This window comes from Caretta caretta, chromosome 24 (assembly GCF_965140235.1).
Source record: "Caretta caretta isolate rCarCar2 chromosome 24, rCarCar1.hap1, whole genome shotgun sequence".
Classification (NCBI taxonomy): domain Eukaryota; kingdom Metazoa; phylum Chordata; order Testudines; family Cheloniidae; genus Caretta; species Caretta caretta.
The window spans coordinates 15,686,241-15,697,863 of NC_134229.1; the positions used below are offsets into that span (position 1 = coordinate 15,686,241).

General features: G+C 50.7%; 1 protein-coding gene across 1 annotated transcript; it reads right to left on the reverse strand.

The window, feature by feature from the left end:
* Positions 1 to 4,752: 4,752 nt before the first annotated feature.
* Positions 4,753 to 11,196, reverse strand: LOC125626170 (kallikrein-15-like). The gene is made up of 5 exons (XM_048828881.2): positions 11,157 to 11,196; positions 10,874 to 11,033; positions 9,889 to 10,142; positions 7,696 to 7,871; positions 4,753 to 4,905 (listed from the first exon to the last, which is right to left on the reverse strand). Exons 1-5 carry the CDS (start codon positions 11,194 to 11,196, stop codon positions 4,753 to 4,755), a joined length of 783 nt encoding a protein of 260 aa, XP_048684838.1.
* Between the last annotated feature and the right edge of the window lie 427 nt (positions 11,197 to 11,623).

Genomic DNA, 11,623 nt, shown 5'->3' on the forward strand with positions numbered 1-11,623 from the left:
AAGTCCTCAACTCGTGGTTTAACAACTTCAAGGTGCAGAGAATCCTCCAGCAAGTGACCCATGCCCCATGCTGCAGAGGAAGGTGAAAAATCCCCAGGGCCTCTGCCAATCTGCCTTTGAGGAAAATTCCTTCCTGACCCCAAATATGGCGATTAGCTAAGCCCTGAGCATGTGGACAAGACTCACCAGCCAGACACCCAGGAAAGAATTCTCTGTAGTAACTCAGATCCCACCCTATCTAGTGTCCCATCATAGGCCATTGGGCATATTTACTGCTAATAGTCAAAGGTCAATTAATTGCCAGACTTAAGCTATCCCATCATATCATCCCCTCCATAAACTTATCAAGCTTAGTCTTGAAGCCAGATATGTCCTTTGCCCCCACTGCTCCCCTTGGAAGGCTGTTCCAGAACTTCACTCCTCTGATGGTTAGAAACCTTCACCTAATTTCAAGTCTAAACTTCCTGATGGCCAGTTTATATCCATTTGTTCTTATGTCCACATTGGTACTAAGCTTAAATAATTCCTCTCCCTCCCTGGTATTTATCCCTCTGATACATTTAGAGAGAGCAATCATATCTCCCCTCAGCCTTCTTTTGGTTAGGCTAAACAAGCCAAGCTCTTTGAGTATCCTTTCATAAGACAGGTTTTCCATTCCTCGGATCATCCTAGTAGCCCTTCTCTGTACCTGTTCCAGTTTGAATTCATCCTTCTTAAACATGGGAGACCAGAACTGCACCCAGTATTCCAGGTGAGGTCTCACCAGGGCCTTGTATAACGGTACTAACACCTCCTTATCTCTACTGGAAATACCTCGCCTGATGCATCCCAAGACCGCATTAGCTTTTTTCACAGCCATATCACATTGGCAGCTCATAGTCATCTTGTGATCAACTAATACTCCGAGGTCCTTCTCCTCCTCCATTACTTCCAATTGATGCATCCCCAGTTTATAACAAAAATTCTTGTTATTAATCCCTAAATGCGTGACCTTGCACTTTTCACTATTAAATTTCATCCTATTACTATTACTCCAGTTTACAAGATCATCCAGATCCTCCTGTATGATATCCCGGTCCCTCTCTGTATTGGCAATGCCTCCCAGCTTCGTGTCATCCGCAAACTTTACTAGCACATTCCCGCTTTCTGTGCCAAGGTCAGTCATAAAAAGATTAAACAAGATTGGTCCCAAAACCGATCCCTGAGGAACTCCACTAGTAACCTCCTTCCAGCCTGACAGTTCACCTTTCAGTGTAACCCTTTGCAGTCTCCCCTTTAACCAGTTCCTTATCCACCTTTCAATTTTCATATTGATCCCCATCTTATCCAATTTAACTAATAATTCCCCATGTGGAACTGTATCAAACGCCTTACTGAAACTGAGGTAATTTAGATCCACTGCATTTCCTTTGTCTAAAAAATCTGCTACCTTCTCAAAGGAGGAGATCAGGTTGGTTTGGCACAATCTACCTTTTGTAAAACCATGTTGTATTTTGTCCCAGTTACCACTGACCTCAATGTCCTTAACTACTTTTTCCTTCAAAAATTTTTTGAATTGCATACTACAGATGTCAAACTAACAGGCCTGTAGTTACCCGGATCATTTTTTTTCCCCTTTCTTAATTGTTAGCAATTCTCCAGTCATACATACAAGCCCTAAGTTTACAGATTCATTAAAAATTCTTGCTAATGGGCTTGCAATTTCATGTGCCAGTTCCTTTTCATATTCTTGGATGAAGATAATCTGGGACCCCCGTTCCCATTAAGCTGTTCGAGTTTGGCTTCTACCTTGGATGTGTTAATATTTACCTCCATATCCTCATTCCCATTTGTCATGCTACCATGATCCCTAAGATTCTCTTTAGTCTTATTAAAGACTGAGCAAAGTATTTGTTTAGATATTGGGCCATGACTAAATTATCCTTAACCTCCACTCTATCCTAATTTCCTTATCTAATTTCCTTAATTTTTTAAAGTTAGCCCTTTTGAAATCAAAAACCCTAGTTGCAGATCTATTTTTGTTTATCCTTCCATTTAGTTTGAACTGAATTAGCTCATGATCACTCGAACCACGGTTGTCCCCTACAACCATTTCTTCTATGAGGTCCTCACTACTCACCAAAACCAAATCTAAAATGGCATCCCCTCTTGTTGGTTCAGCAACTACTTGGTGAAGGAATCCATCAACTATCACATCCAGGAAAATCTGAGCCCTGTTATCATTACGAGCACTTGTCCTCCAGTCTATATCTGGGAAGTTAAAGTCTCCCATGATCATGCAATTACCATTAGTATTTACTTCTTTAAAAACATTAAAGAGGTCTCTATCCATCCACATCGGATCCCGGCGGTCTATAGCACACCCCAAGCACTATCCCAGCAGAGGCTCTAGTAGCTTTCTTCCCCAATTTGATTTTTGCCCAGACAGACTCTGTCTTATCTATTCCGTCCTTCTTATTTCTTTACAGTCTACCTCATCATTGATATACAATGCTACTCCACCACCTTTGCTTATAAGGAGGGCTTTGGAATGTATGGCCACTGGGAAGCATTCATGGACAGAGGACTGTTCTCTCGAGATGGACTTCATAGAATCATAGAATATCAGGGTTGGAAGGGACCTCAGGAGATCATGTAGTCCAACCCCCTGCTCAAAACAGGACCAATCCCCAATTAAATCATCCCAGCCAGGGCTTTGTCAAGCCTGACCTTAAAAACCTCAAAGGAAGGAGATTCCACCACCTCCCTAGGTAATGCATTCCAGTGTTTCACCATCCTCCTAGTGAAAAAGTTTTTCCTAATATCCAACCTAAACCTCCCCCACTGCAACTTGAGACCATTACTCCTTGTTCTGTCATCTGCCACCACTGAGAACAGTCTAGATCCATCCTCTTTGGAACCCCCTTTCAGGTAGTTGAAAGCAGCTATCAAATCCCCGCTCATTCTTCTCTTCTGCAGACTAAACAATCCCAGTTCCCTCAGCCTCTCCTCATAAGTCATGTGAGTAGGGAGGGAAATAGACTTCTAGGATGGAGTCTGGCACAACTGATTAAGAGAGCTTTAAACTAGGAATTTGGGGGACATGTCCAGGTAATGTCCACACCAGATTTTAACATTGAGAGGGAAGAAAACAAAGTAAGAAAGGATACAGCCATGGGTAGGAGAATGGACATGAGGAAGGGTAGTGTACATACCAGTCCAATAGGTGATACTAGTGGTAGAATGTCTGTGCCTAATCGGGTAAAGAACGTGAGAGAAGCCAAACAGCAAAAATTAAGATGTTTGTACACTAATGCGAGGAGCCTAGGTAACAAAATGGAGGAACTAGAGTGATGGTGGAGGAAGTGAAACCGGATATTATAGGGATAACAGAAACACGGTGGAATAGTAGTCATGACTGGACTACAGGTATTGAAGGGTATGTGCTGTTTAGGAAAGACAGAGATAAAGGTAAAGGTTTTATTTTGTTTTATTTTGCTTGGTAACTTACTTTGTTCTGTCTGTTATTACTTGGAACCACTTAAATCCTACTTTTTATACTTAAAAAAATCACTGGTTTCAGAGTAACAGCCGTGTTAGTCTGTATTCGCAAAAAGAAAAGGAGACTAACCAATTTATTTGAGCATGAGCTTTCATGAGCTACAGCTCACTTCATCCGATGAAGCTGTAGCTCACGAAAGCTCATGCTCAAATAAATTGGTTAGTCTCTAAGGTGCCACAAGTCCTCCTTTTCTTTTTTTAAAAAAATCACTGTTGTTTATTAATTGACCCAGAGTAAGTGATTAATACCTGGGGGAGCAAACAGTGGTGCATACCTCTCTATCAGTGTTATAGAGGGCCGGCAATTTATGAGTTTACCCAGTATAAGCTTTATGCAGAGTAAAACGGATTTATTTGGGGTTTGGATCCCAATGGGAGCTGGGCGTCTGGGTGTTGGAGACAGGAGTACTTGCTGAGCTGTTTTCAGTTAAGTCTGCAGCTTTGGGGGTATGGACCAGACCCTGGGTCTGTGTTGCAGCAGGCTGGCGTGTCTGGCTCAACAAGGCAGGGTTCTGGAGTCCCAAGCTGGCAGGGAAAATTGGCTCAGAGGTAAATTCAGCACGTCAGGTGACAGTCCCAAGGGGGTCTCTGTGGCCGAAAGCGTCACAGTAAGTGTCAGGACCTGCTGCAGAGCCAGTCTCCAGGCAATCTAACGAGCACAGCTGGCCTGTTGGAGGCTGCCTAATGGGCTACCTTGCCTGATTGATTGGAAGAGTCAGTGGCCAGCCACACTAGCTCCTGCACCTGCTTGTCCCCAGCCTTGCTCCCGCTCTGCCTCAGTCCAGATGACCCCTAACTCCAGTTCTGACCCTGATTCCAGGCTACTGACGCCAGCCCTAACTACGAGGCCTGACTGCTGAACCCATCACAAGGCACAGCCCCCCCACCCGTGGCCTGGTCTTGTGACAGCATGGGAGCACGCTTGAGAATCCCGCTGGGGTTTAGGCACGAGCGACTGGCGCTTTGGTAGAGGTGGGGCGGGGCTGGGAGTTAGGCAGGACCAGCCGAAATGTAGGTGCCGGGGGAGGTTAGGCACCTATGGGATGAGCAGGGGTCTCGTGCACGTCAGTGTTGCGTGGGCACCTGAGTCCCTAGGTGGATCGAGCTGCAGGCTTGACCATGCGGGAAGGAGACACCAGAGAAGCAGGGCCGCAATTGTCGCTGTTTTATTCTGCGGTCTCCCCGCCAGCACTCCCGTCCTGGCAGGCATGGTCAGCCAGTTCTCATGGTCTCCCGCAGCCAGTTGATGTAGTTGCACACCTTGACGAACACGCCAGTCCGGTTGGGGTGGGAGCATTCTTCGAAGCCCCAGGAGGCGACACCCTGAAGTTCCCTCTGGCAGACGAGTGGTGAGCCGGTATCTCCCTGCAGGGCAAGCACCGCAAAGTGTGTTCATAGGACAAGCATCACACGTAGAGAGCCCAACCCGGGTCCCTCATGGGACAGAGCTAGGCTTCACTCTCCAGCACTGCCGTTCAGAGTGAATGGGCCATGCCTATCATAGAATCATAGAATATCAGGGTTGGAAGAGACTTCAGGAGGTCATCTAGTCCAATCCCCTGCTCAAAGCAGGACCAACCCTAACTAAATCATCCCAGCCAGGGCTTTGTCAAGCCAGGCCTTAAAAACCTCTAAGGATGAAGATTCCTGCACCTCCCTAGGTAACCCATTCCAGTGCTTCACCACCCTTCTGTTGAAATAGTGTTTCCTAATATCCAATGTAGACCTCCCACACTGCAACTTGAGACCATTGCTTCTTGTTCTGATTTACCTGGGGATTGGTCCTGCTTTGAGCAGAGGGTTGGACTAAATGATCTCTTGAGGTCCCTTCCAACCCTGATATTCTATGATTCTATGATCTGCCACCACTGAGAACAGCCGAGCTCCATTCAGGTAGTTGAAGGCTGCTATCCACTCCCCCCTCACTCTTCTCCTCTGCAGACTAAATAAACCCAGTTCCCTCAGCCTCTCCTCATAAGTCATGTGCTCCAGCTCCCTGATCATTTTCGTTGCCCTCCGCTGGACTTTCTCCAATTTGTCCACATCCTTTCTATAGTGGGGGGCCCAATACTCCAGATGTAGCCTCACCAGTGCTGAATAGCAGGGAATAATCACTTCCCTCGATCTGCTGGCAATGCTCCTACTAATGCAGCCCAATATGCCATTAGCCTTCTTGGAAACAAGGGCACACTGCTGACTCATATCCAGCTTCTCATCCAGGTCCTTTTCTGCAGAGCTGCTGCTTAGCCAGTCAGTCCCCAGCCTATAGCAGTGCATGGGATTCTTCCTTCCTGAGTGCAGAACTCTGCACTTGTCCTTGTTGAACCTCATCAGATTTCTTTTGGCCCAATCCTCCAATTTGTCTAGGTCAATCTGGACCCTATCCCTACCCTCCAGCATATCTATCTCTCCCCACAGTTTACTGTCATCTGTGAACTTGCTGAGGGTGCAATCCAACCCATCATCCAGATCATTAATAAAGATGTTGAACAAAACTGGCCCCAGGACCAACCCCTGGGGTACTCCGCTTGATACCGGCTGTGAACTAGACATCGAGCCATTGATCACTACCTGTTGAGCCTGACAATCTAGCCAGCTTTCTTTCCACCTTACATCAGAGGAGTAGCTGTATTAGTCTGTATCCACAAAACAACGAGGAGTCCGGACTCCTCGTTGTTTTTATCTACCCTATAGTCTATTCATCCAATCCATACATTTTTAACTTGCTGGAAAGAACACTGTGGGAGACGGTATCCAAAGCTTTGCTAAAGTTAAGATATGGGCTTGTGTAAGCTTCCGCATCCATCACCCTGCGCCAGTCACAGAATCTATTACACCTGAGCTGGGCTCTTCAGTTCAGGAGGGCCCAGCGTTGGCCCCGGGCCCACTATATAGCCAGTCCCTGCCCTCAAGAAGTTACAATCTAAATGGACTAAGGGTAGGAAGGGAAACAAAGGTAGGAAGGGACTTGCCCAAAGTCATACAGGAAATCAGCAGCAGAACCAGGAAAAGAACCCAGGAGTTCCGACTCCGAGCCCCCCTGCTCTAATCCACTAGACCCCACTCCCAGAGTTGGGGCTAGAACCCAGTAGCCCTGACTCCCATTCGAGGGTGCTAGCCCCTGGGCTCTTCTCCAGAAGGGCTGGGGAAGGAAGACTGTTTGGAAGCAAATGAAGACAGCCGGGCATCGGAACAATCCCAGCGCCATTAACGAGCTGCACCGCCAACAACCCAACATGGCCGCACAAGAGCTGCCCAGCAAATGGCCATGTCCAACTTGGAGGGGCCACAATCTCAGGCTACTTCCTCCACGTCCCTGTTTGCCCCAGAGAGTGGAAACCCGCCATTTCGCAGGGCGGAGGGTTCAGCTGGAAAAGTCGCGTCCGTCCCGCACGGCTGGATCTGTATTGATCAAATGCCAAGAGAGTAACCCCAGTCTTTGGACTAAAACTAGGGTGACCAGATGCCCCAATCTGAGGGGCTTTGTTTATATACGCAATGGTGACCCCTCCCACCCCCGAAAAAGTGTCCCAGTTTTTCACACTTGCTATCTGGTCAGCCCAGCTAAAACACTTCAGGCCGAACGCCCCTTGCCGTCGCTGCTGGGAACCGCAGGATCACCGAGTGTGTCCTCCGAGCCAGGGTGAGGTGATGGGACAGTCGATGGTTTGAATCATTTTGAAGAGAGAGAGTTAATTTGGCATTTCTCACCCCTGTTCTGTTCCCACCAGCCCCTTCTAGTTGTTTTTGGGTGAAGCGGAAGCAGAAGGGACGGGGCGGGGAGGGATAGCTCAGTGGTTTGAGCATTGGCCTGCTAAACCCAGGGTTGTGAGTTCAATCCTTGAGGGGGCCATTTAGGGATCTGGGGCAAAAATTGGGGATTGGTCCTGCTTTGAGCAGGGGGTTGGACTAGATGACCTCCTGAGGTCCCTTCCAACCCTGATATTCTATGATTCTGTGAGAGAGGATGGCTGAGATCATTGGCTGTGAGCTCTGGGACAGCCCAGGCTGTGGCAATCTCAACCACTTCTGCAGGCTTGTCTACCCCAGCAGGGGGCTCCATGCCCCATAGATCCCCCAGCCCACCCTGTCCCACCGCTCCATCTAGCCCCAGTGTGGGGGCATGCCCCATTCACCTACCCACATGTCCCTCACCTGGCAGGAGTCGGTGCCCCCATGGATCACGCCGGCACAGATCATGTTGGGGGTGATGCGGTTGGGGTGGGTGACCTGGCATTCGGTGTCAGGCAGAACTGTGATATTCCCGCAGAGCAGGACGTCGGAGTGCAGCAGCTGATGGGTGCAGTGAGACTGGTCTGGAGACTTGTGACCTGCGGGAGAGAGAGTTGGTGAGAGTCTCCTAATTTCCAGTAAATGCTCAGCCCAGGCTGGGATCCGGGAGAGCTACGTGTGGCTCTTCTCTATCATCTATCTATCAATCTAGCCCCATACACCCCCTCTATCTATCTATCTATCTTGGGTCCCTTTCTCATGTAGCATCTATCTCTGGGTGTCAACCTGGTGCCTCTCACTGCCTTCGTGTCGGCTCCTAAGGGAAGAACACAGCTTCAGCTGATGGATTCCCCTTCATCCCCATCCTAGATTCCTGACTCACGCTCTGGCTCCTCTGCTGAGCTCATAGATTCATAGAGTTTAGGCCAGAGGGGATCATTCGATTGTCTAGTCTGATTTCCTGTATGGCAGAGGCCAGAGACTCTCACTCAATTACCCTGCACTGCGCCCAAAGACTTTAATTAGACCGACGCATTTCAGTCCTCAGGAGATCAAACTGCTGTGTGCCACAGGCCGAGAACAGGTGAGATCGAGGGGCTACCAAAGCAGAAGACCACGGTAACTCAGGGAATTCATCACTCAGATTATCGCAGAAGGCGACCTACGCACCACATTGCAGAGGATGGCAAAAAGTCCGCCCATGGTCTCTGCCAAATCAAACCAGGGGAAAATCCCTCCCCGACTCCGAATCTGGAGATCAGCTGCACCCTGAGCAGATTGCTCTTTGGGGGATTCTCATTCAAAAAATGGCAATTTGTTGAAACGGAATCTTTCCCGGCAACAAGGTTGCGGCTGTGATGAATTTCCTAGTTTGCTAATTCTGGAGATTAAAAACCCATTTAAAACTTTTGACATTTTCCCAGCAGGACTCGCCAGGTTTTTTTCACTTCAAAAACCATTTTTCAAAATTGAAATGAAAAAAAAAACCAAAAACAAGTAAGCTCAAATTTGATTTCTTCCCCCCCGGATTTTCCATTTCGGACAGTTCGAAATTGAACCCGAATCAGATTTTCCTTCCTGAGGCTGGAACCTCAGGGGAGCAGAGCGGAGCAGGCTGGGGCCGGGTCGCTCCACTTCCCGTCGCCCCATGAGTGCGGAGTCAGGCCTGCCCTGCACTGACCAGGCAGCAGGAAGTGGAGAAACCAGCCCCAACCCACTCCCCTGTCCCCCAAGCCTGCTCCTGCCCCCCTGCAGAGGCCTGGGGCCAGCCCCCTCCCCCCATGGGGGGGAGCTGTGTAGGGCACCAAAATGGCTAGGGACGGCCCTGTCCTGAGATTTAATCTAGATCTTCTCCGGTGTAGTTTGACCCCGTGGCCTCTTGTCCTGCCCTCTGTGGCGAGAGAGAACAACTTTTCTCCCTCTCTTTTTTGGAAGCTTTTCAAGTATTTGAAGACCCTGATTGTGTCCCCCCTCCAAATCTCCTCTTTTCCAAACTAAACATACCCAGTTCCTTCAGCCTTTGCTCGTTGGGCTTCGGTTCCTTCCCTTTGATCATCTTTGTCGCTCGCCTCTGGATCCGTTCCAGTTCCTCTACATCCTTTCTATACACAGTCCTGGGTTTACAATGGCGCCGTGGCACTGGGCCCACGCTCAGAAGGGGCCGCAGCGCCCAGACCATGGGTCTGCCCCCTACTCTGTCCTGAGGCCCCGCACACCCCTTGCTCCTCTCCGCCCCCCCCCTCGTGCGAGCAGTGCGTGGGGCTTTGGGGGGAAAAGGCCGAGTGAGAGAGGGAGCTCTGTGCAGGGCATGGGAGGGGCCCCGGTCCAAGCGCCGGGGCCCGCAAAAGGTGAATCTGGCCCTCACTATACCGCAGTGACCAAAACCGGACACAGTCCTCCAGCTGAGGCCTGACCAGCGCCGAGCAGAGCGGCATTAACGCAACCTAACACTGCATTCGCTTGTTTCGCCCCAGCATGGCACGGCTGACTCGTGTCGAGGTGGCGATCCACCCCCAGCTCCCAGATCCCCGTCCCGGGGAAATTTGGTTCATCACCCTCCCTGGTAGAAACCTGGGCCTTGGCTTTGGTGTTTTGGTTTTGGCTTTGCTCCTCTACCTTTCTGGAAGGTGCTGGAGCCCCACCCGGAAAGCACACAGGTCGAATCGGGGCGGGGGCAGTTCCTGGGCAGCGGGAGTGGCTTAACTTCGCCATTCGTGTTGGCCGGCACCAGGAGTTTCACCAGCATGATGTTGTTCTGGCTGGTGCTGCTGTTGTACAGGGGGTGCGGGATGAGCCGGGAGCTCATGGTCAGCTGCTCTGACCAGTCTAGATGCCACAGATTGTGCTCCCCCAGGCGGACGTTCAGGGTGCTGCAGAAGAAAGGGGACGTGGTCACGGGGGACGTGGCTGCGTGAAATGCCGGCCACACTGAAGCCCAGGGCAAAACTCCACTTGACTGCGAGGGGGCCAGGATGGCCTCCTGCGCAGCCCAGTCCGGAGACCCTCCCACAGGGATTTCTGCCTCCTGCCCAGATCTGGGGGTCGAGCTAGAGCACCCTCAATGCATCCCCAAGGGAGGTTCTCCAGCCTGAGCTATGCAGGAGGGGCAGGATGGATGGGCAGAATGGTCCCTTCTGGCCTTGGAATCTATGAGACAATGAAAGGGGTGGAGTTAAGGGCATTCACACAAGGGGTGGAGTTAAGGATGTACATACACCGCCACCCGCACATACAAGGGGCAGAGTTAAGGGCACTAACACAAAAGGGGTGGAATTAAGGGCACTCACCTAAGGTGCCGGAGTTAAGGACACACACTTACCCAAGGCGGGGTGGAGTTAAGGGTGAATCCTTAAGTGATCCTTAAGTGTGGGACTTAAGGATACACACATCCAAAGGGGCAGAATTAAGGACACATCCACCCAAGGGGCGGCGTTAAAGTCATTCACACCCAAGGGGTGGTGTTAAGGACACACACACCCAAAGGGGCAGAGTTAAGGGCAGACTGGAGAACCCCCTTCCTTTGGAAGAACAGTCCCTGCAGCGCAGAGGGCTCCCCCCTGCTGACCAGCCCCTTGACCCCCCAGCCTGGGAACAGACTTACCGGCCGGTGTTGCACCGAGCAGCCGTCACCACCCACTGGTTGTGTATCAGGGTGCCGGTGCACCGGAAGCGGACCCCATCAAAAAGCGCTGCAACCCACGGCTGGGAGTGCTCCCGGCACTGGAAACCCCGCAGGATCCGGGGGATGTCCTGAGCCATGGCTATGGGGGAGACAGGCAGGAGTTACAGCTGGATGACCAATGGGCGTCTCACGTGCCCACACACGCGGAAGCCCACCTCCCCAGCACCCGCAGAGAGACCCATGTACAGACACACAGACTCACCCCCAGTCACCAACAGCAGCACAAGGCCCAGCAGCTCCATGACGCTCAGTTGTGGTGATGGGCAGGGCAGAAGGCTGCTGGCTCTGGGGAGGAGACAGAAAGGGGCTTGTGAACGGAGAATTGACCCCCCCCAAACCCCACCCCCATCACACAGCCTCCACCACTGAGACCTGCTGATGGTTCTGATATTGGCATACAAAAAGGATAGCATCTGTGGGCCAGATCCTCACATAACTCCAATGGAGCGACGGCCGATTGATCCCAGCTGGGATCTGGCCCCATTCACTCCAATGGAGCGACGGCCGATTGATCCCAGCTGGGATCTGGCCCCATTCACTCCAATGGAGCGACGGCCGATTGATCCCAGCTGGGATCTGGCCCCATTCACTCCAATGGAGCGATGGCCGATTGATCCCAGCTGGGATCTGGCCCCATTCACTCCAATGGAGCGACGGCCGATTGATCCC